At 37.8% G+C, this 27,928-nt stretch overlaps 2 protein-coding genes across 3 annotated transcripts in view; both read right to left on the reverse strand.

The window, feature by feature from the left end:
• Positions 1 to 19,644, reverse strand: part of LOC129427878 (haloacid dehalogenase-like hydrolase domain-containing 5) — a 134,879-nt gene extending 115,235 nt beyond the window's left edge. Inside the window, exon 1 of the mRNA XM_055184649.2 lies at positions 19,185 to 19,644. Coding sequence (XP_055040624.2) covers positions 19,185 to 19,253 — 69 coding nt within the window. The 5' untranslated portion in view covers positions 19,254 to 19,644. The remainder of the gene's footprint in view (positions 1 to 19,184) is intronic.
• Positions 19,645 to 21,574: 1,930 nt separating this feature from the next.
• isy1 (ISY1 splicing factor homolog) overlaps positions 21,575 to 27,928 on the reverse strand; it is a 46,918-nt gene continuing 40,564 nt past the window's right edge. Inside the window, exons 9-11 of one of the 2 annotated variants that reach the window (XM_073875730.1) lie at positions 23,147 to 23,262; positions 22,969 to 23,055; positions 21,575 to 22,314 (exon numbers count right to left, since the gene is read on the reverse strand). In XM_073875730.1, the coding sequence (XP_073731831.1) occupies positions 22,207 to 22,314; positions 22,969 to 23,055; positions 23,147 to 23,262 (311 nt within the window). In that variant the 3' untranslated portion in view covers positions 21,575 to 22,206. Of the gene's footprint in view, positions 22,315 to 22,968; positions 23,059 to 23,146; positions 23,263 to 27,928 lie in introns of both variants that reach the window. The other variant, XM_073875729.1, reaches the window with a different exon arrangement.

The following is a 27,928-nucleotide window of genomic DNA, read 5'->3' on the forward strand; positions in this document are numbered from 1 at the left end:
TCAGCAAGATCTAAAAAAAAAGACTGCCCCTACTGAAAAATCCAGCAAAGAACAGCATAAGCTTGTAGCTGGATTTAGCTGGTTTAAGGTGGCAGTAGCTGGTGTAAGCTGGTCCAATCAGCCTGGCAAGGCTGGTCAAGCTGGTGGGTCAGCTAGACCAACTTAAAAAGTGACCAAAACACAGCTAGACCAGCTTAAAAAGTGACCAAAACACAACTAGACAAGATTAAAAAGTGACCAAAACACAGCTAGACCAGCTTGCTACACCAGCAATACCAGCTAAAACCAACTCACCAGCTTAAGCTGGCTTTTATAGTAGGGTGAACTTGTCAGGAATTGGGGCTGTTGATCTTTTTTTTGTCGATTTTGCGTTGCGCGGAATAATCCTCACAGATATTGGGTGTCTGTGATTTTTCCTGTCGTCAAGGAAAAAGCCGGCAACACAACATATAGGGACGGTTTCCCGGACAGGGATTAGACTAGTCCTAGACTAAAATAAATGTAAGAGCTGTCCAAACTGAAAACAACTTGCAGTGGCATATCTTAAAATACACCAGTGCCTTTGTTTTGCCTCAAAATGCACACAAGTAATGTTTTTAGTAAGGCATGTTTGTTAAATATTTCCTAATGAAACTAAGGTCTAGTTCTGACTTAAGCTAATCCCTGTCCGAGAAACCATCTCATAAAGTTGATTCTGATTGGTCCTCTGATTAGCTCAAGCAGATAGAACCTTATAGAGCCAAGTTAGAGATCGACTTTGTAGATAGAACCTTTTTGTTTTTTTAATAAAACGTCCCAAAATGTACATAACTTTAAAAAAAAAACATCACATAATGTAAATAAGTTGTCACAGAGTAAGAATATGTGAATAACTAAATTTTGACAAAAATGTCAGATAGAGCCTTATAATTCCAAGGGGACGATATATATATATATATATATATATATATATATATATATATATATATATATATATATATATATACTCATACGTATATTTATATATATTTATACATTACTTATAGCAGCCTGCACGCCTAGCTATTAATGTATATCTGCATTAAAAAGAGACTCATTGTACTGCTTGGCACTATATATATATATATACACACTCATACGTATATTTATATATATTATACATTAATAGCAGCCTACACGCCTGGCTATTAATGTATATCTGCATTAAATAGAGACTCATTGTTCTGCTTGGCACTATATATATATTTCAATTCAATTCAATTTTATTTATATAGCGCTTTTCACAATACTTAATTGTTTCAAAGCAGCTTTACATTAGTAGAAGCAGTAAAAGCACAGAAAAACGACAGATAGCACAACGTAATACACGATAGCATAAGAAGTCAAATTTGCTGCGGCTATGACTCGACATTATAAGCGAGCGTATTACTAATGTAACGTCTAGAAGAGGAAGCTAAGTTAAGCCCAAGAAGGCTGCCTCCCCTGGGTAAAAAAACCCCTAGGAGAAAAAAAACCCAGAGGAAATAAAAAAAGTCCTAGGAGAGAAAAACCGTTGGGAGATATATATGTATATACACACATATAAACGGATAAGGAGATTAAGCGGAGATTAAGCGAGTTCTGCCGGTGATCGTTGGTCAGGCATCAGCTGGGCATCACATTGAGGGACGACCAGTAGATCAGAGGTGTGCCGACTTTCACATCTACCGGAACTGGGTCTGTTTGTCCCATTGTCCTCAGGGTTGAGGATGAGACAGGGAGAGAAAAACAAAATCATATTAGCGTAGGGGCCGTTCACATGTAATGCAAGTGTCACACAGTGATGTGGTTTAATCAGCTTAGTTTCAGACAGACTAACTATTGCGGCATAATTATATTATCCACAGTTGAGGATTTAGCAAATTGAGGGCCCACTGCGACGGTATATATGGTACCTAAGGGTCACCTTCCGATCTTTAAGAGAAAATGAAACCTGTCGACCCGTTTGACTAAGGCCTGTAACCCCACTGTGGTCGTTAATGCAGGTACAGTGGCAAACGGGTCTATATTGCATACTATTAACAAGATCACGAGAAAACGCCAACATCGCAACCTGACCATACGTGTCAACCCGTTTGACTAAGGCTGGAGGCCCCACTGTCGTTGTTAATGCAGGTTCAGTGGCAAACGGGTCTGTATGGCATACTATTTGCAATACAAAGAAAGCGCCAAAATCACAACCCAACCATACGTGCCAACCCGTTTGACTAAGGCTGGAGGCCCCACTGTCGTCGTTAATGCAGGTTCAGTGGCAAACGGGTTTGTATGGCATACTATTCACAAGACACACGAAAATGCCAAAATCACAACCCAACCATATGTGCCAACCCGTTTGACTAAGGCTGGAGGCCCCACTGTCGTCGTTAATGCAGGTTCAGTGGCAAACGGGTCTGTATGGCATCCTATTCACAAGACACACGAAAGTTCCAAAATCGCAATTAAGATAAGGTTTTTATTTATTTATTTGGTTGGTCTGTGTTATGACCGCGAGTGCTTTGTTCCGTACAAATAACTATTTCGAGTTAAGTACCTTTACTAGACAAATTATTTGAATGCTTTGTTGAAGAGAAAAGTTTTAAGTCTAGATTTAAAATTATCGACTGTGTCTGATTCTCGGACATCGGTTGGTAAATCATTCCAGAGCTTAGGGGCTAAGTAGGAAAAGGATCTTCAACTTTTAGACACTTTTGATAGTCTAGGGATAATCAAGAGACCAGAATTTTGCGACCGTAGTGTGCGTGATGGATTGTATTCTGATAGTAATTCTCTAAGATATGAGAGTGCTAGGCCATTTAAGGCTTTGTAGGTGATTAGTGATATTTTAAATTGTATGCGATATTTAACTGGTAGCCAGTGTAAAGATGCCAAAATTGGGCTTATGTGGTCGTACTTTTTAAATCGAGTAAGTACCCTTGCGGAAGCGTTTTGAACTAGCTGAAGCTTGTTTACTTGATTTGCATGGCATCCCCCGAGTAGCAAGTTACAATAGTCTATTCTAGAGGTCATAAAAGCATGGATAAGCTTCTCTGCGTCAGATGTAGAGAGTATATGGCGTATTTTCGAGATATTTCTAAGATGGAAGAATGCTGTGTATTAAACATGATGTCCTCTGTGGAAGTCCATAAAGTGCTATTTTGCCCTCGCATTTAAAGAGACAGCATCTACTCGAGAGATTTAATCGCTTAAACGATGAAAGAGTTTACAAACACACTCAAATCAGGGACTCCCAACCTCCGCCATTTCAGCTCTCTTCTGACTCGGCGCTCCCCACCCCCGTCTTTGAGGGCGTACCCAAGCAAAGCAGAGAGGGCTGAACTATTATAATGTTTGGCCCTGTCCCAAATGGCGCACTTCATGTGGACTTTCGGTCTCGTGGTCTTAAATTGTGCGTTCCCGCTTAGTCTACAAGTCCGTAGGGTGTCCCATCTGTCCTTTTAACGCTTTGAAGTGTGCTCATCAGCGCCTCCTTTGCTCCCTTGATGCACTGCAGCAGGCTTCGCGCACTTTACCAACCCAGAAGTCCTTGCGAAAGGCAATCAGACCAATCAGACGATGGAAAGGAGGAGTTCACACTGATGAGCAACTTCTCTACCTATTTCCGGTGTGATGCTCGAGTTTGTCCCAAAATATGACTCCGGTGCACCCACGTGGACTCGCATCAAGGGTCCCTAAAGTCTGGACTACGTGATGTCATCAAAGTGTGGACTCTGAGGAGGACCACAAGTCCAGAGTGTGCCATTTGGGACAGGGCCTTGGTCTTCTCTATGTCACTAATCCCAGGAAGTAAACTGTTGCCTACAATCCGAGTGTTTTTTGTAGTCCTAGAACGTTAGAGATGATAACTCGTGTCATCGTTTTCTTTGAGGTATGTACTTTTTGAATATCGTTAGGATGTACTAATACACACTACACACAAAAGGATGTTTAAAAACGTTTATCTCATAATAGGTGCTCTTTAAAACCTTGTATGAAGTTTAAGGTGAAAAACGTCACCTTAATATCAGCAAAGTGTAAAAATCTTGTCTGATAATATTCTCGTGAACCCAATCTCGTTTCATCTTGTGGAGCAAGTGTCTTGTCACACCTCTAGAAAATACATCTTGTTTTTTGTCATGAAAGATAAAGGGTTCTAAAAAAAAACACATGGATACATGTACACTGGACTATAAAATTGGACTTCATTGTCGTGATATAGGTATTACATTTAATTCATTATGGCCTTAAAAGGTCTTAAAAAATCTTAAATTAGACTTGGTGAAACCTGCAGAAACCCTGAGGGAGAGTGCTCAGGGACTGTGCCGACCAGCTTACAGGTGTTCTTACAGACATCTATAACATCTCCCTGAGCCAGGCTGTGGTACCTGCGAGCTTCAAAAAGACCATTATTGTTCCGGTTCCAAAGAAGTCAGTAGTGACATGCGCTGACTCCCATTTTGATGGAGTGCTTTGAGAGTTTGGTTAAGAGACATATTCACCTTTTACTTCCCTCACCTCACTGGACCCTTTGTGGTTCGCATATAATTCCAACCGCACTACTGACGACTAGGGGTGTAACGGTTCTCGGTAAAGAATCGAATCATCCCGTTATACTCCCACGGTTCGGGATGCATGTGCACCACGGTGCACAGGGTTTGATTCGACCACGCATTTCTAATATTGTTTGGCGAAAAAACAACGCATAAAACCGCTTATGTATGCTTCTGAATAAGCTCTGCATGTGTTTAGGTGAGAGTACCTGTCCAATCAACTCGAAGTATGCAAATCTGTTGCCAACCTCACAGTTCCTCCTCATGTGTTGGTGTGTGCGTGCATGTGTGTGTGTGGCGCGGACTGTTTAGCACGGCAAGCGAAGTAGAAAAGACGTAATAGAGGCACCACCAGCTTCATTTAAGTCTACTGCAGTACCGATGCTCAAGAAAACGTGGTCAAAACTGTAAAATTCGTGAGTGCCGTATGCTCAAGGCAATACATCTAATATGACAGGTCGCTTATTGCGCGTCATCAGGGTGTTGTTAATAGCATGCGATTGCAGATGAGACAGAAATAGCACACATTGCCTTCTGTGTTTAAATGTTAACAAACTGATCTTCTTGCGAAAAAAAAATTGAAGATAGTGGCATAAAATATAAAAAGTAACCCAGTGTTCTAAGCTATTGTATGTTCATTTGAATTGCACAGAAAAGTTGGTAGTACATGTAGTATAATAATACAAGTGCTCTTACGTGAAAATTATGATTTTGGCAAAGGTTGAAGCGGCTTAGATTTTTGTTTTTGTAAAGAAGCCTGTTGTGACAAAAGTGTACCGAAACGTACCGAAAACTGTGGGCCTAAAACCGTGATATGCACCGAACCGTGAGTAATTTGAACCGTTACACCCCTACTGATGACGCCATCTCCCACACACTGCACTCTGCTTTATCACATCTGGACACTAAGGACACATATATCAGAATGCTGTTCATCGATTCCAGTTTCACATTTAATACCATCATCCCCCACCAGCTAGTAAGGAAACTCTTACTACTGGGCCTCAGCACCCCCACCTGCAGCTGGATTCTGGACTTCCTGATAGAGAGAGCACAGTCTGTGCGCATTGGCAGCAGAACATCAGGTTCGATCACACTGAGCATAGGTGCCCCTCAAGGTTGTGTTCTCAGCCCACTATTTTTCACGCTACTCACTCATGACTGCACAACCATGCTTGAATTTAACCTTATTATCAAGTTCACCGATGACACAGCAGTAACTGGCCTCATCAGCGGCGATAACAAAGCATGATACAGAGAGGAGGTGGAACTACTGCTAGGTTGGTGCCACAACAACAACTTATCCCTTAATGTGGATAAAACACAGGAGATGGTTGTTGGCTTCCGCAGAAGGCAAGCTGACCATCTCCCCCTGTTCATCAGTGGCTCAGAGGTGGTGAGAGTCAGAAGCACCAAATTTCTTGGCCTACACATTTCTGCTAACCTCACCTGGTCTGCTAACACCGGTACCATAATAAAGAAAGCACAACAACGCCTGCACTTTCTGCAGAGACTAAAGAGAGCAAGGCTCCCGTCATCCATCCTTAAAATCTTTTATAGAGGAACTGTGGAGAACATACTGACCTATTGTATCACTGTGTGCGCAGAGCTTCTGCCATCATAAAGGACCCCTCCCATATCTCACATAGTGTGTTTGTCCCTTTACCATCTGGTAGGAGGTTATGCAGCATTAGGACTCACACTGCAAGATTCTACAATAGTTTTTTTCCTCAGGCTGTCACAGCCCTAAACACCAGGGTGCCAGTCATCATACTATTGCCATAAATTGCTGTCTTCTCATCCCCCAACCCCCAATGAAGGACTAAGAGCTTAGTAACTTAAATGATTTTCTTATGTTTAAATTGCACAATTTTTTGGTTTTACTGTATTGTATGTGTTACTGTTGTTATGTATTGTGTGTATCAGGTGTTGTTGTTATATATTTTTGTATTGGATGCACACGGATCTCTATGGAACGAAATTTCGTTCAACTGTATACAGTGCACAGCATAAATGAGTACACCCCTTTGAAAATTAAGATTTTTCTCCATTAGTTAGTAAATATGAGACCAATTTCCTCTCTTTATTAAAAAACAGTTTTATTAAACACTTATTTTTTATTAAGAAAAGAGTGAAAGTCACTGACCATCTTTAGGATACAAAAATAACTAATTTAAATCAATTGAGGTGAGGCAAATGTTAGCAAAAAAAAATTAAATAATGTGTAATTAACAGGAATTCACTAGAAAATGATGAATATAATTAATCCTCACATAGGTGGCCACAGGATAACTGGCAATTAAGAGTGGTATTTAAGAAAGAAAATCCTCTTTCATGTAATGATGACAGAATAGCACCACATGGTAAAGAAATGTCTCAAGACATGAGAAATAAAATAATTTCTTTGCACAAAATGGTCAAGGTTTCAACATAATTAGTTAAGCATTGCTAATAGGAAAAATGCATGGTACAAACAGTAAAGCATGGTAGTGGCAGTGTTCTTCCGTGGGCTTGCATGAGTGCTGCAGATGTTGGAGAGTTGAATTTTATAGACGGCATCAGGAATACACAGATGTACTGTGAAATACAGTATTGTTCAAAATAATAGCAGTACAATGTGACTAACCAGAATAATCAAGGTTTTTAGTATATTTTTTATTGCTAGGTGGCAAACAAGTTACCAGTAGGTTCAGTAGATTCTCAGAAAACAAACAAGACCCAGCATTCATGATATGCACGCTCTTAAGGCTGTGCAATTGGGCAATTAGTTGAAAGGGGTGTGTTCAAAAAAATAGCAGTGTCTACCTTTGACTGTACAAACTCAAAACTATTTGTACAAACTTTTTTTCTGGGATTTAGCAATCCTGTGAATCACTAAACTAATATTTAGTTGTATGACCACAGTTTTTTAAAACTGCTTGACATCTGTGTGGCATGGAGTCAACCAACTTGTGGCACCTCTCAGCTGTTATTCCACTCCATGATTCTTTAACAACATTCCACAATTCATTCACATTTCTTGGTTTTGCTTCAGAAACAGCATTTTTTATATCACCCCACAAGTTCTCAATTGGATTAAGGTCTGGAGATTGGGCTGGCCACTCCATAACATTAATTGTGTTGGTTTGGAACCAAGACTTTGCCCGTTTACTAGTGTGTTTTGGGTCATTGTCTTGTTGAAACAACCATTTCAAGGGCATGTCCTCTTCAGCATAGGGCAACATGACCTCTTCAAGTATTTTAACATATGCAAACTGATCCATGATATCCCTGGTATGCGATAAATAGGCCCAACACCATAGTAGGAGAAACATGCCCATATCATGATGCTTGCACCTCCATGCTTCACTGTCTTCACTGTGTACTGTGGCTTGAATTCAGAGTTTGGGGGTGGTCTCACAAACTGCCTGTGGCCCTTGGACCCAAAAAGAACAATTTTACTCTCATCAGTCCACAAAATGTTCCTCCATTTCTCTTTAGGCCAGTTGATGTGTTCTTTGGCAAATTGTAACCTCTTCTGCACATGCCTTTTTTTAACAGAGGGACTTTGCGGGGGATTCTTGAAAATAGATTAGCTTCACACAGACGTCTTCTAACTGTCACAGTACTTACAGGTAACTCCAGACTGTCTTTGATCATCCTGGAGGTGATCATTGGCTGAGCCTTTGCCATTCTGGTTATTCTTCTATCCATTTTGATGGTTGTCTTCCATTTTCTTCCACGTCTCTCTGGTTTTCCTCTCCATTTTAAGGCATTGGAGATCATTTTAGCTGAACAGCCTATCATTTTTTGCACCTCTTTAGAGGTTTTCCCCTCTCCAATCAACTTTTTAATCAAAGTACGCTGTTCTTCTGAACAATGTCTTGAACGACCCATTTTCCTCAGCTTTCAAATGCATGTTCAACAAGTGTTGGCTTCATCCTTAAATAGGGGCCACCTGATTCACACCTGTTTCTTCACAAAATTGATGACCTCAGTGATTGAATGCCACACTGCTTTTTTTTAACACACCCCTTTCAACTAATTGCCCAATTGCACAGCCTTAAGAGCGTGCATATCATGAATGCTGGGTCTTGTTTGTTTTCTGAGAATCTACTGAACCTACTGGTAACTTGTTTGCCACGTAGCAATAAAAAATATACTAAAAACCTTGATTATTCTGGTTAGTCACATTGTACTGCTATTATTTTGAACAATACTGTACTTAAAGAGAAGATGCTACCATCACTCTGTGCCTTTGGTCACTAGGCAATCTTTTAACATGATTGTGACTAGGGCTGAAACGATTCATCGAGTTACTCGATTAACTCGGTTCAAAGAATTCTGCCTCGAAGCCTCGTTAAATTCCTATGACGTGCACTACACGCGCCGAGATCTGATTCACACGGACCATAGTTTAATGTTCAGGAACACATCATAGCTTGTGGTAAATTTTGAATTTAGTTGGCGCAATGGCGGAGAGCGAATATGTCCATAAACGCCAGAGAGAGAACGTCTAAAGTTTGGGATCATTACATTATCATTACATTCAGCATCTGAACCGAAAACATCCACTGCTGTTTCACCAAGCATCGATGAAACAAAGTAACGTAGCTTCCGCTGATTTTAATCCCATACTGTATTTGTAGCGATGTCGTTATGCGGTTTGATTAGATATGATGTTTAGTAGGGATGTCCCGATCAGGTTTTTTTGCCCTCGAGTCCGAGTCATTTGATTTTGAGTATCTGCCGATACCGAGTCCCGATCCGATACTTCTATAATACATAAAAAAAGAATAAAGAAGAGCAAAAAAACAGATCCAGGATGTTTCTTATGTCATGCCGCACGCGTTGCTGTTTCTGTGTGGAGTCAAAAGAGTCTAACTATATAGTATATGTACAGGGGTTAACCTGGGGGTTTTGTTTTGTGGGGAGGCTCTGTTAGGAGAGAGGGTTCGAGGGGTAACATGTTTAATCCTGATGACAGCAAAGCCACTGGTGTGTTTCAATGACGTTTTGTAACTCTGATATGATTTTAAGTTTCAGTTTTAAAGCTGTGCCACATGTTGACCCAAACTTTAAAACCTGAACTTTAAATTATGCAAATCTATGAGTCTGACACCCTATATGCATTTGGTGCACATGTCATTATGTACAATTGATCAAACTTTGAAGGAAGTTATAAGACTGAACCTCCTTGACTAATTCTATGCATAAGATAGACTAAGTTACCAAAAAAGACTCAATTAACAAGAAAAACGACATACTGATTCAGCAATATGTCTTATAAAATAGCCATAGAGATTCCCTAAGCTGGTCAGCAGTAAGTTAAAAATACCAGTTAGGTCGTAATTAACTTGTATAATCAAAATACATTATTTTATTAAACTAAACAATAAGTTGTATCCAGTTATCTAGTGTAATGAGATGAGTGACATGGCTATACATACTTTAATACTTTGTTTCTAGACTTCTATTAAGTTTTTTCGACATGGGCACCATTCTTACCTCTCTCTCTCTCCCTCTATCTCTCATCTCTTCAGTAATGTCAAATGATCCTGCGCGAATACGCGTGCTTGAGGTTCTGAGTGAGACGCGGAGCTGCGTCTGAGCACATGATGACAAAAACGATCAACGCGTCGTTTAAATGAGCGGTAAAAACACGGTTTTGTCGTGAGTTCCTTGCACGCACGAGTGTGAAGCCTATGAATGAAAACACGTCAACAGGCTTGTTTGGCTTCATGCGGCGCCGCAACGATCGACAGCCGGGTGACGTCAGACTACCGCGAGAGTGACCTGCGAAATCATACGGAGGAGTAGGCTTTTAAATCGCTCTCCCGGGACTCTGGCGTCATCCGGCTGCCGGTTCTTGTGGCGCTGCATGAAGTCGAACAAGCATATTCTCTTCTCGTCACTTCACACGCACCAGTGCAGCGCGTACACTGGCGCGGAGCAGAGGGAGACCTTGATGCCGGATTTTAAACCCTGCATATGTATCCGAGTCCTGATCGGGAGGTAACGTCCGATTCCGATCGAGTCTGAAACCACGTGATCGGGCCGATTTCCGATCACGTGATCGGATCGGGACATCCCTAATGTTTAGCTTTGATGTTTTTGTATTCACGTTCAATTGCAGGAGAGTATAGTTTAAAAAAGAACCCCTTCACACACACGCATGCACTTTACAGGTGTGTGTACCAAAAAAACAGCACCACAGTGCAATCATATATGGGCAACTTGTAATCTGACATATTTTGTTCAATAATAATAATCTTTGTCTTATTGGAGTTTAGCATAAGGAAGTTATTCTCTCTCACGCGAGTCAGACCGATCGCGTAATGCATCACATATGCTTAAACTTTTATGTAGCCACGCAACAATAATTTCAGCTGCATGCATTCACTGTATACAGCGGGACGTGATGTTGTGATTTTTCGAACGGATTCTTAACCTAAAATGCACCGCAATGCAAGTGATGCAAACCAAATGCATCGTTCTATTGAAAATGAATGTATGTATTTCTGCCGTACCAAAATGCAATGAAGCAACTGAACGTCTGACTGGGGTGTCACTCTTCCTCACGCACAGAACGCCTGCAAACACACACAGGTTGTTACCATAGCAAATAGGCTCACCCCAGAAATGATATATTATTTGTTAGTAGCCTAATGGTAAATGCTGCAGGTGTAGAAATGTACATAAACCAGATATTTACTTTGATGTCAGGGCTAGATTACAGCATGAAACCTGTTGTGCATATTAATAAATTAAAGTGCTTAATTGTTGGTACTGGCACTTACAGGCCAGCTGACAGTCTTGCCTGGGCCCGGGACAAGATAATCTTAGAGCCAGCCCCCCCCCCACTTTTTACTGCCAACAAGACATTTGGCATTATCAGATTCAGGACCCACGAATATTGCATATTATATATTGTATAAAACATTTATATAGTATTAAATTATAGTTTAATAGTAAATTATAGTAGTAGTAAATTATAATTTATATAGTAGTTAAATGTAGTACTGACACTGTATACTGCACAAAATATCATATAATCACGTATGAATTATGAACAGACTATTGGAAATATCAGTAAAACAACTTCAGCTAATATTATGCCGTGTTTGTACTAAAAATTTAATAAATATTACTCATCTCTTTAGAAATTTGAAGTAAACATATAAAATCAATCAATATTTCTCATGCACGCCTTTGAACCAAAAGCCCAGAGAGATATTATTTTGTAAAGAGCTTTCATGATTAGACTGAGGGTAGAGCCCTGCATTTCAGCCCAACCCCGACGAGGCCCGACCTTTTTACACCCCTCAGGTCGGGTTTCGGGCAAATTTTAACGTCACAATAAGCCTGACCTCAGGCTTATTTAGTCTTCTCCATCTTTTTATATTTTTCAATTTAATTAAAATAACCTTTTGACAGACGATGATTACAAAACAAACGTAGTAAGACTTTTAACCTATAGCACGAGTCCGCTATAAGCACAGCCAGCCACACATGTACAAAGCAGCTGTTGCGTATTTAACAGCAGGATCTTCAGCGCACGGGAAAAAATATTAATGGAGGACTAGAATAAAACCTTGGATACTGCACATAATCTATGCAAACAGCATCCAAGACATAATCTATTATAATCTATTAATATTATAAGTTCAATTCATCAAACATGTCGTCAACTTGCTGTCGGCTCCGCTTGTTGGTTATCATAAAAAACTTTAACAAACAAAAATACTCTAAAATGTAAAAAAAAGAAATTTAACCATTTTGCCATTTAAAACAAATCTGAACAGCATTAATTGCTGCAAGAGTAGTACAGCTGTGTAAGGAATCTGTGTAAGGAGTTATTTTTTGCTATTTCTGTGGATTTCTTTTGCAAAATCTATGCAGAATTTTGCAGAATAATTAAAAATGTTTTAAAATGATCTGAGAGAATGTGCGCTGTGAATATTACAAAACAATAAAATATTTGATAATAACATTTTATTAAAGGATTACCCTGAATTAAACTGGACCAACATGAACCAACAGATAATGGATAATGTGCTGTCACGACCATAGAGTTTTATATAAAATACATATGTTACTGTCTACAGTGTAACAGATGAAATTATTCTGATATAGGCTACATTCATTATGAGAAGCCTTTTCTTTTTACTGTTTAACAACACAATGTATATTTATCTTGTAAACGGATTTGAAATAATAAATTATTGTCGCGTCACTTAGCAAGAGACGATAGAGAGATCTCATTATCTTCTCCGCGGCAAGTTTTATTTCAAATTCAAGTTTTACATATTAAATATTAAATAGTTTGTGCTTTCTCTCATAAAAACCTCACAGCAAACAGCACAGACTATTACTCACAAACACACGCGATGCAGTGACTATATCTGCGGTCACAGATGGGAGAATTAGGAATTCTATTTTCCTCTATTTTCCTCTAAAAGGCCTATATTTTCTTCTTTTTTATTTTCTGAGCACCGGACTTGTGCTGAGTCTGACCGGACATTTTGAGCGTACTGAACTTCAAATCAAATGAATCAAATATTTTCTTTATTTTTTAAAAATTATTCAATAGGTTCCAGTTCTGGGCCCCCCTCTGGGCCCCCCACACCCTGCCCGGGACAATTGAAATAATTAGGCTTATTTTTTGGAGCCAAATACCTCTGTTTTTTTTTTTAGAAATAAAAGCCAAATGCTTGAACATTTTACAGCCATGTCATTTTCGTTTTGCATTATTTGTTTTGGTTGTTTAAAAACACACACAAAATTTTTATCCGATTACTCGATTAATCAATCGATTCAGTGCTAGATTAATCGATTAAAAAAAGAATCGATATCTGCAGCCCTAATTGTGACCCAAAATACACATCTAAGGTCACTAATTCATTTTAGAAGAAGCACAGGGTAAAAGTGATTCAGACCTCAACCCTGGATTGAGGTATGGGGAGTTCTGAAAAGACAAGCAGAACGTCATTTTCCATCCAGCATCCAGGATCTGAAAAAGGGTCATTGTTCAAGAATGGGGAATAAAAGATGTAACTGTATGTTGTCAACTTGTTTATTCAATGTCTAGAAGAATTAGTGCTGTTTAAAAAAAATAATGGAGGCCATACAAAATAGATTTTTTGAAGGGTGTACTCATTTTTGCATCACCATAATGTGTTATTTTTCGTATCTTTAAGATGGTAAGTTACTTTCACTCTTATTTAAGAAACATAAATGTTTAATAAAACTGATGTGTAAAAATACAGCAAATTGGTCTTATATTTACTAACAGATTGAGAAAAATCTTAATTTTCAAAGGGGGTGTACTCATTTATGCTGGGCACTGTACGTGTATACAGTAGAATGACAATAAATTGACTATGACTATGATGTGTGTATCTTATGCCTAGAATTAGTTAAGGGGATTTTATACTTCTTTGGTTCATAACTTCTTCAGGCATCAGTCAGTATTTAGTGTGACCTCTCTTGGTACGATACACATCTTGAGCTTTTTTGAGGAGACTGAAGTCCTGAAGTCATTTGATTAGAATTAGAAATTAGAATTTAATTTTATTTAGGTTTTAAGAGATCCTGCAGTTGCCTGCTATTGCTCAAGTGGAAGTGGAGTTTACCCGAAATACTTGACACTTCAGCATATACTTTTATACAGTTTTTAATACTACGTACACATTTCCTGTATTTTCTGGTTGTAAGAGAATGAGAAATAATTATATATGATCACTATACATTTGCAAAAACAACAAATCACACTTTTTTGTCACACTTTAATTCTTGTTATTAAAGCTCACGTAACACACGCTGTTTCTGCATTTCTGATGTTAATCTGGAGTACCTATAGAGTAGTATGACATCCTTTATATCACTGAAGAGTCTTTAGTTTCAGATTTATAAAAGAAAGATTAACTTTACCGAATCTTTCCGATAACGTACGAAAAAATGAAGAAAGAGGAGGAGCGAGTACGAGTCATGCAACACTATACAACACTTATAACTAATGATTCACTACATGTTCGTGTCATTTATATATGCACAGAGGGGTGGCCCGGTGGCTAGAGCCACTGACCCTCTGCCCTAATCATCTGAGGTGCCCCTCTCACCAACCGCCAACCCGGGTCAAAGTGTTCTGTTTCCGCTTGTCTAAAGATCCACCTTTTCTGGTAATCCACTTCGTGATTTCCTGCCCGCTACGCAGCATCTCTCACAATCTGTGTCCACTCTTTGAAGGGCGGAGACGACAGTTTGTTGTATTAACAGGTAGATTCATTACATTACCTCAGTTGTTAAGCTGCTCAATTTGTAATTTGGCAGTTTGAAGCCGAGAGAGGTTGTGTACTATATTTAATTTTGCTTGGTTGTTTTCTCGTGATCACGACTTAATTTTCTCCTTATCTCGAGATAACAACAGTTGTATTCTTGTGATGTGATTAAAGCTTACGTGTATTCAAAAGAACATAATTTTTAGACAGCAAAAGCATATTTAGCTAAATTAGCATGAATGAACAAATTTGATTTTACTTGGATCAGGGATTCGCTCAAGATGAAACAGATTTGCCAATAATTGACCATTTGATAGTGGTGAATTTAGTGACCATCTATAAAGTAACTCCATATACGTTTCTACTTTAAACAGCATTAAAATGGAATTACTTAAAGTCAACAAACAGTCACAAAACCAACTGTAAAGTGTTCATGTGGTTGTCAACTATGCACACTTTTTTAGATTTTTTATTTTAATTCAAATAAACTGTTAAATACTATTGAAGATAGAAACGTGTACATTGTTACTTTAGAGATGGTCCCTAAATTCACGAACATCAAACTTCCAACTTTATTTATTAGGTGTTTCGACAATGAGCTACGCGTGGTAACCCAACTCATATATGCATCAGCAGTCCACTTCAAAATAAATTATGGACAGAAAATTACATTATGGCATTTGGATTATCATGTCAGGATAACAAGAAAACAACTTTTGTTATCTCGAGATCATGAGAAAACAAGCAGCAAAAATAAAAATATGGATGACCTCTCTAGGCTTTCGTATGTTTTTATATTTCTGTGGGTAATGATTTGCTCTTGGTCTTCTAAAAGTGCTAACAACATAGCAAGTAAACATTCTTAAAATTACAGTGATTGTCTAATAAAAGTAATGTATACCCGATGAGATCTTCAAAATTGTAAATATGGATTCAAAGCTTCAGCACCTAAATCATATAGAATATTAAGCAGTGTTGTCACACTTTAATTCTTGTTATTACGTATATTTTCCATTATAATCACTTCTCTTTTTCTGATACTAATCTATAACAAATCATATGGTTAAAACCATGTAAATTGTGCCCTCCCCTAGTGCCCCCTTTTTGGTTTGGGCCACTGCCCCTCTGTGCACGGCCCTGTGCACGCACCTATTTCCAACATAAGACAGAAGTCTTACTTACCGCATGCAACTCATGACCCGGTAGGGAAAATCCAGCGCATCAAACACACAAGCAAAACTCCGCTGCTACCCCGGATAATAAACTATATCCATGGTCTTCATAAGGCTGGCTTTCTTCTCCTTACATCCAAAAACACACTTCTTCTTTTGTGCCATTGTTGAGTTTTGAAATTAAACAAAGCTGTGTCGCGTGATAAGATGTATGCAAGTTCTAGCGTCCCCCGCTGATTGACGAGTGGGCGGGGTTTTCCGGGGGAAGTGCCCATATAAAGAAGTGATACGTATAGAAAACCCCTGAAACGTCAGTTGGACCTGTAATCGAAAAAAAAAAAACTTTCCTAAACTTGTACGAACCCTGGCGAAGTGCATTCGGCACAGAAATACTCTGTAACACGTCCAACTGTTTTTTTGACACTTTGCCTACGTTTAGCATGAGGAAACAACTCTATAACTGTGATAATAAGTCAGAAAGCTTGAAATACCATTGAACCCCCCCTTTAAGTATATTTTCCATTATAATCACTTAGTTGATACTAATCTATAGCACATCATAATTATAATATTTTGTTAAAACCATATAAATTGTGCCCCCCCCAGTGCCCCCTTTTTGGTTTGGGCCACTGCCCCTGAAAATGTCTGTGCATGGCCCTGTTTACCACAATGACGTTATTAAATAAATAATCGCTTTTATTTTACAAAATATTTCTTTAATGGGAATTGATATGCACGTGTGGGTGTTTAAACAATACATATTACTACATTGATTGAACCACACCAATCATTTAATTTCCTTCTCAGATCGGTGTTAAAGTGGTTTCTGTTGGTATAGATGGAGAAGAGAGGTCCGATCTAAATAATTTATCGCGTAGATCGGCCATTCACAAACTGTGGTCCGTGTGGTCAGTGTAAAGGCAAAATAAAATATAAAATAATATCTTTTTTTAAGAAAAATATAATTTTTTAAGAATATGTTTTAAGAATCTGTTGTACTGATGTGATGACCAGTTATAGTTTTAGTGTTAGTAAGCCTATTTAGAGGTGCAGATAAATTCAGGACTTTGTGTAGACATATTTTTTTATGAGTATTATGAGGTGGTCCGCGAAAATACTTGATTACAAATAGTGGTCCACACACACAAAAAGTTTGAAAACCCCTGGCGTAGATTACATCCACACCTAAATACTGTACCACAAGGGGAGGATCATGAAGATGTGTACGTTTTTCATCAGATTGTAAAATATGCTAATGCTGGTTGATTATCTTTTAAATTGGTTTAATACACGTTTGGTATATTAAGTAGTAAACATTACTGAAAATTCTTTTTAATATTTATCTTTTTATCTGCAATAAATCTGAGCAGGGCTGAGCCCCGTTTTTTTGTTCCACAGCTTGTATTTGTTTCGGGGTGAATCCCAAAGATTTTTCCATATCATTAAGATTCTTAATAAAATCATTTGGTCCCTCTTTTTAGACTTTATATATTACATTTGACTGTAAGGAAGACTTTTCTTCAATGTTAACGGATGATAACTGTCACAGGAAGGCAAGACATGGCAAGATGAGTGGATCCAAATGCAGTTTTTGAGTGTATTTAGTGATGGGCGATTTCGAAGCATGCTTCATTACAGTGTGTCCAGGGTACAGGCAGCTTGCAGATAGTGAGAAGATGTTTACTGTATGAAACAAAAAATGGTTTATGGCCTAAAACGCATGAATTCGCTTAGAGTGCCTTTAATTAAACTTGCCATATGGGACAACTGCTTATGTTCTTACATTCACACGTGTTTTAATACCTTTAAAACTTTTACTTAACATTTTGTTGTGAATTCCTTTTATTAAAATATGTCAATAAGGTAAAGTTATTAAAAATGGGTAGCGTTTATATTGTGTTTGAGTAATAAACAACTTCAAAATGTTTAGTTTGGAAACCATATTACAGATTGTGTGTTCTTATAGGGAACTAATTCATCATGCACTCCTGTTTTTTTCCACAAGGGTTGCTTGCTGTCGCTATTTTGAAAATGGCAAGTTAGGTTTCACACTAAAGGGAGATTCAAATTAGGTAAGGGGGAGTGAAATTACCTACTGTTTTGTCTTTGGCACATTAATCTTTATTTTCAACAATATTTGATATTTACTTCAAATCACTTCAGCACATTTATCGCAATAATATCCAATATCCCATGCATATATCCCATACATCGCCCATGAAAATGATAAACTATAACTGTATGCCATTATTCCATTCTAGCATAATTTTTTTAGGAATTTCAGATTGAATGACAAATGCTTTGTTTCTGACACATAAAACTATTTTATTTTGAAACTATGGTGAGACCAGTATAAGAAAACAAATAAAAAATAACTGATGATAAGTCCAATTTATGTGATGTGCATATACTTGTGTGTCTAAAAGCATATACCAATACATCTATTAATACATGGCCATTTTGAAATGATCAGTCAATAACATGCTTGCCTAATTATCAAATTACCAAATTAGTGTCAGGTAGCCTACAACATTTTTTGCTTACACTTAATTTTTTGTTGTTTTTGTTACAGTGTATATATACACTTAAGTACTAAGTAATAATGATGATTAACAAAATGTACTAACTATATTGTTGGAGTTAGGTTTAGCTGCAAGTAATTATGCAATATTTACTGTTATTACTATAGTAATTACATGTTACGTGTATACAGCGTAGAATAAAGTGTTACCCAATTGTCCTATTTAACACTGGTCCTGGAGGAATGCCGTGCTATTTGATTTCCAGAATCAAATACAGAGGAGTGACCAGAGCCAAATCATAATGAAAAATCACAGAGTCAGTTTCCAGTAAGGCGCATGGACATTGTGTAAAGATCAAATAGCACCCAACATAGCATCTTTGAATTTTGCACTAAAGGCGGCAGCACATTGTGATCCAATCCATAAATACCCCTAAAAAAAACAAGATCGTATCATAGGTCCGTTTCATTGCTTTATATTGACACCTAATATACTGACACTAATTTATTTGATTAAACAAAAGGAACAGAAATAGAGTCTACAAACCAGAAATAAAAACGAGCAATTGTTCACATTCCTAGTTGTTAAAAAATGTTATTTTGTCTGTATAAACAATGGAGCCATGGAGTGATAAGCAAACACCACATGATGCTGATGTAGGAAAATAAACATGTCCAATAATGTTACCTGAGTGCACAGTCCGCATCGCCCCACCGCCGCACGCCTGGCACACACGAGCGCGTTCAAGACCTTCATTTTGCGTTCACAGCGCTATCCGATCCGCTTTTCTGGCCGGTTTCGACTGCATTCGATTCCTCCATGTAGCTTTTGTAGCTGTGTGACGTGACGACAGAGGAGGTGGTCAGTATCTGTCCAAACACTTCAGCCAGGAAATAAACCCTCTACCTCGCCGACAGGAGGAATCGAATGGCAATCTGATACCCCCATCCTCTGAACGCGAGCGACGCGACAGAATCGGGACGCGCCGCGTGTAAAATCAACGAACTCTTGCGAGTGGCGTGAGCAGCAAATACTAATTTCGCTTGTGCATATAAAGGAAGCATTTCAGTTACGTCGCGTTGCTGAAAGTTTAAATATTACACTAACAGTCTTGTCATAGAGGGTTATTACATTTAACATAATGGTTCAACGTGTTTTTTCACGAGAGTTTACGGAATGTTTTGTGGGGTTGGGCGTTTGAATGGAGAAAAAGGCTACTGCAGCAAATGTGTGGAGAGACGTCACTTGTCCATATGACCGCTAAAGCTTCAAGGTCTCAATGAAAGCAGAGACCTAGCTGCCCGGATTTAAAATATATCTATAATATTTTAAATGCCCGGATTTAAAATATTATATGGTCTTGACATGCACATTATCTGTTGCTTTAGTTTAATATAAAGTGCTCATTTGGTTTGGTGTATTTTGAGTGTGACTCCCTCAATCACAAATCAATCACAAATCATCACTTTCGCTTTCTCAGTGGATGAACTGAATCAAAGCTGCTGTTATCTATGGCAAGCTGTTTTTACTTTTATTCATTAAGTTATTGATATCTGTAATTGTATTTTGACTAGTAAAATGTCACCATAGGCTGCCATTCAAATTCAATTGTTGATATCAAGAATTCAATTGTTACTGGTTAAACAGTAAATTCTTGATATCAATAATTTGATTGTCAAGAATTATTGATATCAAGAATTAACATTTTAACTAGTAACAATTGAATTTTTGATATCAACAATTAACATTGTTACTAGTGGAAATGTAATTCTCGATATCAAGAATTAACAAAGAATTAACATCGTTACTAGTGGAAATGTAATTGTTGATATCAACAATTGAATTTAAATAGCAGTCTATAGTGACATTTCACTAGTGAAAATACAATTACAGATATCAAGAATTATCATTGTTACTAGTGGAAATGTAATTCTTGATATCAACAATTCAACCAACATGTTCCTAAACTGTATTGCAGAAACACAACGGGAGGATCCATCCGTCTCTGACCACAACTACACTTTAAAATCACAACTCAACCTGAAGCAACCTACATCTGATATGGGTAAACAATGGTGTGGTTTCCTGGACAGGGCTTATTCTGGTCCCAGGCTAAAATGCATATTTGAGCTACAATAATTTAAAAACACCTTGTACTACAAACATACCTCAACATATATGAGTGTCGTTGTTTTGTCACAAGATGTGCACCAGTCTTGTTTTTTTTGTAGGGTTTGTTTGTAAAAACTAAAATGTCCTAATATAATTAAGGCTTAGTCCTGTAAACTCTGTCCAAAAAACTGCTCAAATGTGTTGAGCTGGGACAAATGTACATAACTCTGCTGAGAAACAACAATCTTTGTCGGCTTTACACAGGGTTGATATTGCATGCATTACATTCAGTTACCGAGCACTTTACCAGTACATACACCAACAGCTTCCAGATAAACACTTGGGATCAGCTCCTGATGACTCTGATAAAGCTGTGTCTTGATTTATTGCAGGGTGGCCTTGATGATAACTTAGCTGTTTCTTAGTCCATAGTTATTTTTATAAACCTTTACTATGTGATCAGATGTTACCTGCCATGCAGTTATACTATTAAACCTACTATGTGATCAGATTTGATCTGTTATGCATTTATATTAAACAATGTGATCTATCAGGAATTTCTTAAACCATATGTGAGCTTTGTAGATTCCACTTAAAAGGATTTAAGTCTCCTGATTTGAAGGAATAAGTCTTGGCAAGTTTGCAAATGATTTCTATCGTGGTACATTACAAATGAAAATTAATTGGTGAGTTATTGAACATGCTGGGGTGCACATTTGCTTTAAAAAAGCAAAAATCACTGTGTAACAGTACACGACATACTGTGTAAATATTGGTAGGCATAAGTACTTTAATAATCTTTAATGCTGCTCCATCAACTCCTCCTGACAGGACGAGGTAGTTAAATATGTCCTATAGGTTACCTGCTGCGGCCACAGCCACTTCATATTGTCTATCCACATAACAACTGATGGGACATTATGAGACTATCAGAGCACAAAAAAATTTACGGCAAAGCATGCAAATATTATAGATGCCTCATATCATCCCGTGAACATTTTATTTATGAAAAGGCTTTGAAGTAATGTAAATTTGCTGATAATTCAACAATGTGTACTCAAAAACAATGCTAGTACTGTAAAAAACAATTTACTGATCCAAAAAGGTAAAGTACACAAAATATTTACAGTCAATTTTGCACTGTTCATCCCGTGAAAGAACAAAGTCAAATTAACACTATGAACATAATACATTATTTGACATCAGCATATGATCAGCTTTAGTAACTGTTGTACATTGCAAAATTACATCTTTTAGCGTGGAATAACCAAATGTACATTAACATAAGTTGTTCTGTGACCTGATCTAATTTTACTGTACTGCATTTAAACGTTGATATTTTGCCCTTTAACTCCACATTATGACGTACACACATTTTAAAAGGCACAAATAAAGCATCTCCAACCAAATCAAATACTCGTATTTTAAAGACAGCCCCTAGAATCAAATCATAAAAGACAGCTTATGATAACTGCGCTATGTGTACTGCTCTGAAATTACACTGTACTGTACTGGGCTCTGATCTATTTTAATAAAAACCCTAGGGTGCTCAAATTACATGTACACACCACAATAGGATGTAAACCTGTTCATCACACTATAAACCAAGTAAGGTTTTGGCCTCTTCACTCTGCGCCATCAAACTCTCGCTGGCGTATTTCTGCAGGAGCTCCATTTTCTTCCGTCTCACCAAAGCTTCCTCAATCTGTAATTGACAAGATCAAATGTCATCCAGAAAATTGATTATTGGGGTATTAGTGAGGTTTGGTCACAACATATCCAAGTGTTCAATTCAATTTTATTTATATAGCGCTTTTCACAATAGTTAATTGTTTCAAAGCAGCTTCACATTAATAGATCTATGAAAAGCATAGAAAACGAGCATGGTAATAATGCAACGTATACAATAAAGTAGTAAGTTAAGCCAAAGGTGGCGGACTCTCCAGGGGATGAAAAACCCCCTAGGAGAAAAACCCTCCTGGATAGTCCAGGGGGAAAACTCCTAGGAGGGAAAAACCCTTGAGAGAGATACATATATATAAATACTATCGGGGTATGCGCTTAGCAATAGCAATGTGTGATTTATTGCTTATCAAATGGCTTTGAAAGACTTGCATCTGCTTTGTTTTTAACTTGCCAGATGTGAGAATTCTGAACTTTCTCTGTATGGAAAACAGCTGCATGAAAAACTCTTCCTTTTGCATATCACAGAAGAAAGTGGGGTTTGAAACAACACGAATAAATGATCACAGAATGTTAACTAGTGTTTACATTTTCTGTTGTGCAAATATCCATACCAACCAACAACACTTTTCTGTGTAGTTCACATAACTTGAAATGTTTTAAGTACTCAACCCACCTCCTTCTGCGATGGAACAGGAACATGAGCAATAAATGTCTGTGCACCATTTTCTCCCTCCATCTGTTCTCTGGTTTCATCATCCGACTGCTCATCATGGAAATATGAGTTGGGTCAAAAACTTAATAGCTCAAAATAAAGTTTAGAGAGTCTGCGACAGAGGCGCATGGATGTTTACCTCATCATCTTTGACAGCGTAAATATATTCCTCCTCCTCTTCGGTGTCTTTCAAGGCTCCACCAGCTAATCGAGCTTCTTTCTCTGCTCTCCATTTTTCAACAGCCTCTGCTATGACTGGAGGAGCAGAAAACAATATATTTAAGCATTACAGATTATATATAAAATTTGATAAAATTGTTAGTTCCAGTGCTTGATTCTGATTGGTCAACGATAAAACACCGCCATGACCGCTGCACCCAATGCTTCTGTTTATGACTGCACAGCACCCTTAGCACGTAAACATTAGTGAAACATTGGTCGGTCAAGGACTATTTATTCCAGCAAAAGACTTTTTGTGATTGTACTTCATGAAAGTTGCGTTGATACATTTTTTGCTTTAATATTTGTATTGTGTGATAATCATTTTATAAAAGCAATATGAATACCAGTATAGGATTTATCTTGGCGCCCCCCCCACAGCCACCGTCTGGTTTCTCACACACTCGATTCTATCAAACCCTGATGCACTTGCCGCCATCAACACTGCACAGATACAAGATGATGTTACAGACACTGCGACTCAGCATATTTTTTGTTTTTTATGCACAGCAGAGTGACCGACAGCTGCGCATTCTAATTCATCAGTTGTCATGGTTATCGTGATTGTGGAAACGAATGAAGTCCTCACCAGGTTACTTTACTTCCTGGATGAATGCACAGTCGAGGGCGTGCGGCTTTCGCATTTTCTAGACAGAGGAAAAACAAACTCAGACAACCTTGTAATTGGTACCCTTATGTGCTCCTGAATCTGCATGACAGCACTCACATTTACCAGTTTGGTTGCACTTTATTTTACAGTGTAGTTATTTTATGTACTTAACTTGTACATATATGGTTAATATGTTGTACTTAAAAGTAAGTGCCACACATTTGTCTGTGAGTATCTACATGGTATTAAAGGGTATCATTACTGTACTTACCAGTGGTACATACTTGGTAGTTATTATAGGTAGGTACTACCAGATACATACTTATAGTGTATATTGTAACTAAAAATAAACATACTGTACTTATAAATGAATGCACAATATAAGTATTTAGTACTTACAGGCAACTGTGGGTTAATGACAGGTACTTATAGTGTACCTATATGATAACTAATAACCAACACTACTGTACTTACAAATTGTACATGGTAGGTGTATAGTATATACTGGCCAGTGTACGTTAATGACCAGCACATATAGTGCATGTATACTGTAACTAACGAGAAACACTACTGTACTTGCAAATTGTACATGGTAGGTGTATAGTATATACTGGCCAGTGTACGTTAATGACCAGCACATATAGTGCATGTATACTGTAACTAAGGAGAAACACTACTGTACTTACAAATTGAACAAGGTAGGTGTATAGTATATACTGGCCAGTGTACGTTAATGACTAATGTTTTTAAAACACGATGAAATATTAATATAAAGCTGCTTTGAAACAATTAAGTATTGTGAAAAGCGCTATATAAATAAAATTGAATTGAAATTGAATAAAATTTAATTGAAAAAACAATAGCAACCAGCATAAAGCGAAAGAAGCACACGCTTTTGAAATGCAGCAAACATGACAGAAAGCATTTTTAAGTCATAATTTGAAATCAAGACACCCTAAACATGCCCTTTTCACACAGACATTCTGGAAAATACACGGAAAATGCACATGAAGTGACCAAGTGTAAAAGGTCCTATAATGTCGGCTGGAATTAGTGTTGGGCGATATGCCCTATTTTGAGATCGTCCTATCGTCAGCCTGTGAGATCGGCGATACACGATAGTATCGGGGGGTGGGGCAGTTTTTTACGCATTTTTTATTTGTTATTTTTTTACTCATTATAACAAGTTACTTGATGGGTGGACAAAAAATAACAAGAGCAACACCGTCATGACCGCAACCTTCTTAAAACTGATGCCATTAATGCGAGCGCGTCATTAAAACCCTAACAATGATTACTTAATAACTGTAAAAACATGCATCTGCGCACACACACACACACACACACACACACGTGCGCGCACATACAAACAATTCAATGCATTTGTTTAGTGCTGTTGCAGAAGGCCACATGTGTCAAGCAGTGGTGCTCTCAGATGAGCCTTTTTAAATGCATCGGTCCAGCAGAACGCGATCATATTTTAAACACAATCATATATTAAACACGAGGGATGTATTGCTACAACAGGATTAATAACTAGTGATCTGACTTCGGACAGAGCGCAGCTCTCTGCACGTACGCGACAGTGAGAGAGGCGCCATGCAGCGGGTCATATTTTAAACAAAAAGTAAAGTTTGCCTCAGCTCGCATGCAACGCATTAAACTGAACAAAGACATAAGGATTAGTTTATATTTAGGCTTCGGACAGAGAGCGCGTGCACGTGAGACAGAGAGAAGCGCAGCTGGTCATGACGCGGGTGCTAGACGGAGTCCAAGACGCGCGCATTAAGTGCAGGTACGTGCAAGAAGGAATTCTCTCTTTACAAGCCCTCCGCGTAAAGTGAAGCCCACAAACCCTCATGCGAGGAAAAGCATGCATTGTGGATGTTAATGTAAAACTATGATGACAATAATAATAATGGTAACCATTCGCCAACTATCGTCATGACTATCACCATGAAAACCTGCCATTGGCGATATGTCTGAAGATCGTCGAAACACGATACTATCGTCTATCGGCACAACCCTAGCTGGAATAAAAAAAGTTCATTAAATGATATGAAATAAATATAGTAAAAAAACATTCTAAAAATATAACTTATGCAATGGTGAAAAAAAATTGACAAAATAATAGGAAAAATGAAGAACTTATTTGGTTGTCTGGCATTTGGCTTCGACCAAGAATTTTTCTTTTGGTGTATCACCAATAGTGACGTGGATCATTTAGTTTTACTAATAGATACATTATCCTGCTTATAACATGGTTATATACTAAAAATGGATATAAAAAGTGTATTAGGTATGTAAGAAGTGACTGCCTGAATAATGTGATATGAGAGTATGTAGGTACTATTTACAGTACTGTGCAAAAGTCTTAGACCACTGCCAGCTTGTTTGGTAAAGTAAGATTTTAATGGCCATCCATATATTTACTGGATCTCTTTATTAAGATACAAACAGAATATACAGGTAATCTTCACACACACAAAAAAAAAAGATTTTCAGAACAAAGTCTTTGGAGGTCAGTATTTAGTGTGACCTCTCTTGGCAATAAACATATGTTGAACTCTTTTGAGGAGACTGAAGTCCTGAAGCAATGATATTACGCAGCAGCCAAAAATAGTCCCCAAAGTAACTTTCAATGGCAGGGGTCTATTTCCTGGCAATGCATAATACACTGTAAAAAAACAAACTTCAAAATATGTTCTTTCAACAAAGATAATTAAATAACTTGAACAAAGATGTTTTTGTTGAAGGGGGTCAATTCATTATTTTGTGTTCACAGAATGAAATAAGCATAATCATCCACCTAACAAAAATGTTTTGTTGACTGGACTTAAATATAGAAGTTTTTGTCCAATTCGTTTACCCAACTTGCCAAACTGAGTAATCTGAAAAAGCAATAAAAAACAATTGTCTAAATGGTTCCCAGCATGCATTGCGACATGTTCCCTTTAATTGCCATCCATATATTTATTGGATCTCTTTATTAAGATACAAACAGAAAACACACAAAAATTAAATATTTTTTAGAACAACAGGTCTTTGGAGGAAAAAGTGAGTATTTAGTGTGAACTCTCTTGGCACTAAACACATCTTGAACTCTTTTGAGGAGATATTGACTTTGGTTAATAATTAAAAAAAAAAGATTACCGTTTTAATGTTTGCTGGATTTATTTATGTTGTTAATGTTAGTTATATGTTGTATTTAGAGTTATTTTGAATGGACTTCTGGTTCAGGCATGGCGTGAGTAGGCACACGTGAGTGTAGCTCCCAACTCCTTTAGGTTTTTTTTTTGTCGTTACCAAATAAGATCGCTGAAACTGGTTTTCTCGCTGTGAATGCCATAAGCAACCAAGATTTATCAAAAATATTACGAGCAGAAAGCAACCTTAGAATAAAATTGGCAACAAGGACGGCGAGGCCTCGAACATGGCAACGGCCGCTGAAAGCACATCAACCTTACCTCCTGATCTTGAAAGACTTCAGACGCCACTCCTCTCTGACACTACGCAGATTGATCATTCCATTCTAAAAGCGCAGCTGACTGATGCACTATCACCCGTGACTGCAACCATGGAGCAAGTTAAATCCTACTACGAAGTAGGGCTGCACATTTTCAAGTTTTTAATTAACCGTTAACCGACACCCTTAGCGGTTAATACTCGGTTAACCATATTATGCGCAAGGCAACCAAGAGATAGAGACACACGAGAAAGGGGTAGTTATTAATTTTTAACACCTTTAATAACTGGTTGGACCACATTAAAACAAAATTAATTTATAGAAAATATAGCTGTAGACAGCGATACGGGGCCAAGCAACAATGGTCCTGCAACACGCAACGAAGCTGAAAGGACATGCAATTGAAGAATGCAATGTATAATATTTATTTGCATGCTGAAAGAAGGACGGATTAGTCCAATGCTGACCTAGAAAACAATTGAACCACTAAAACATCATACTTGTTACACATGAGACTTAAACCAAAAGAGCACAAACGAAATAAAATAATAAAGTAAAACACAAATAATGAATTGAAGCTTTTGACTCTAAAGTAAGAGACTTCAATTGCTGCTCTAACCAGGATT

The sequence above is a fragment of the Misgurnus anguillicaudatus genome, chromosome 14 (assembly GCF_027580225.2).
Source record: "Misgurnus anguillicaudatus chromosome 14, ASM2758022v2, whole genome shotgun sequence".
NCBI classification, from domain to species: Eukaryota; Metazoa; Chordata; class Actinopteri; order Cypriniformes; family Cobitidae; genus Misgurnus; species Misgurnus anguillicaudatus.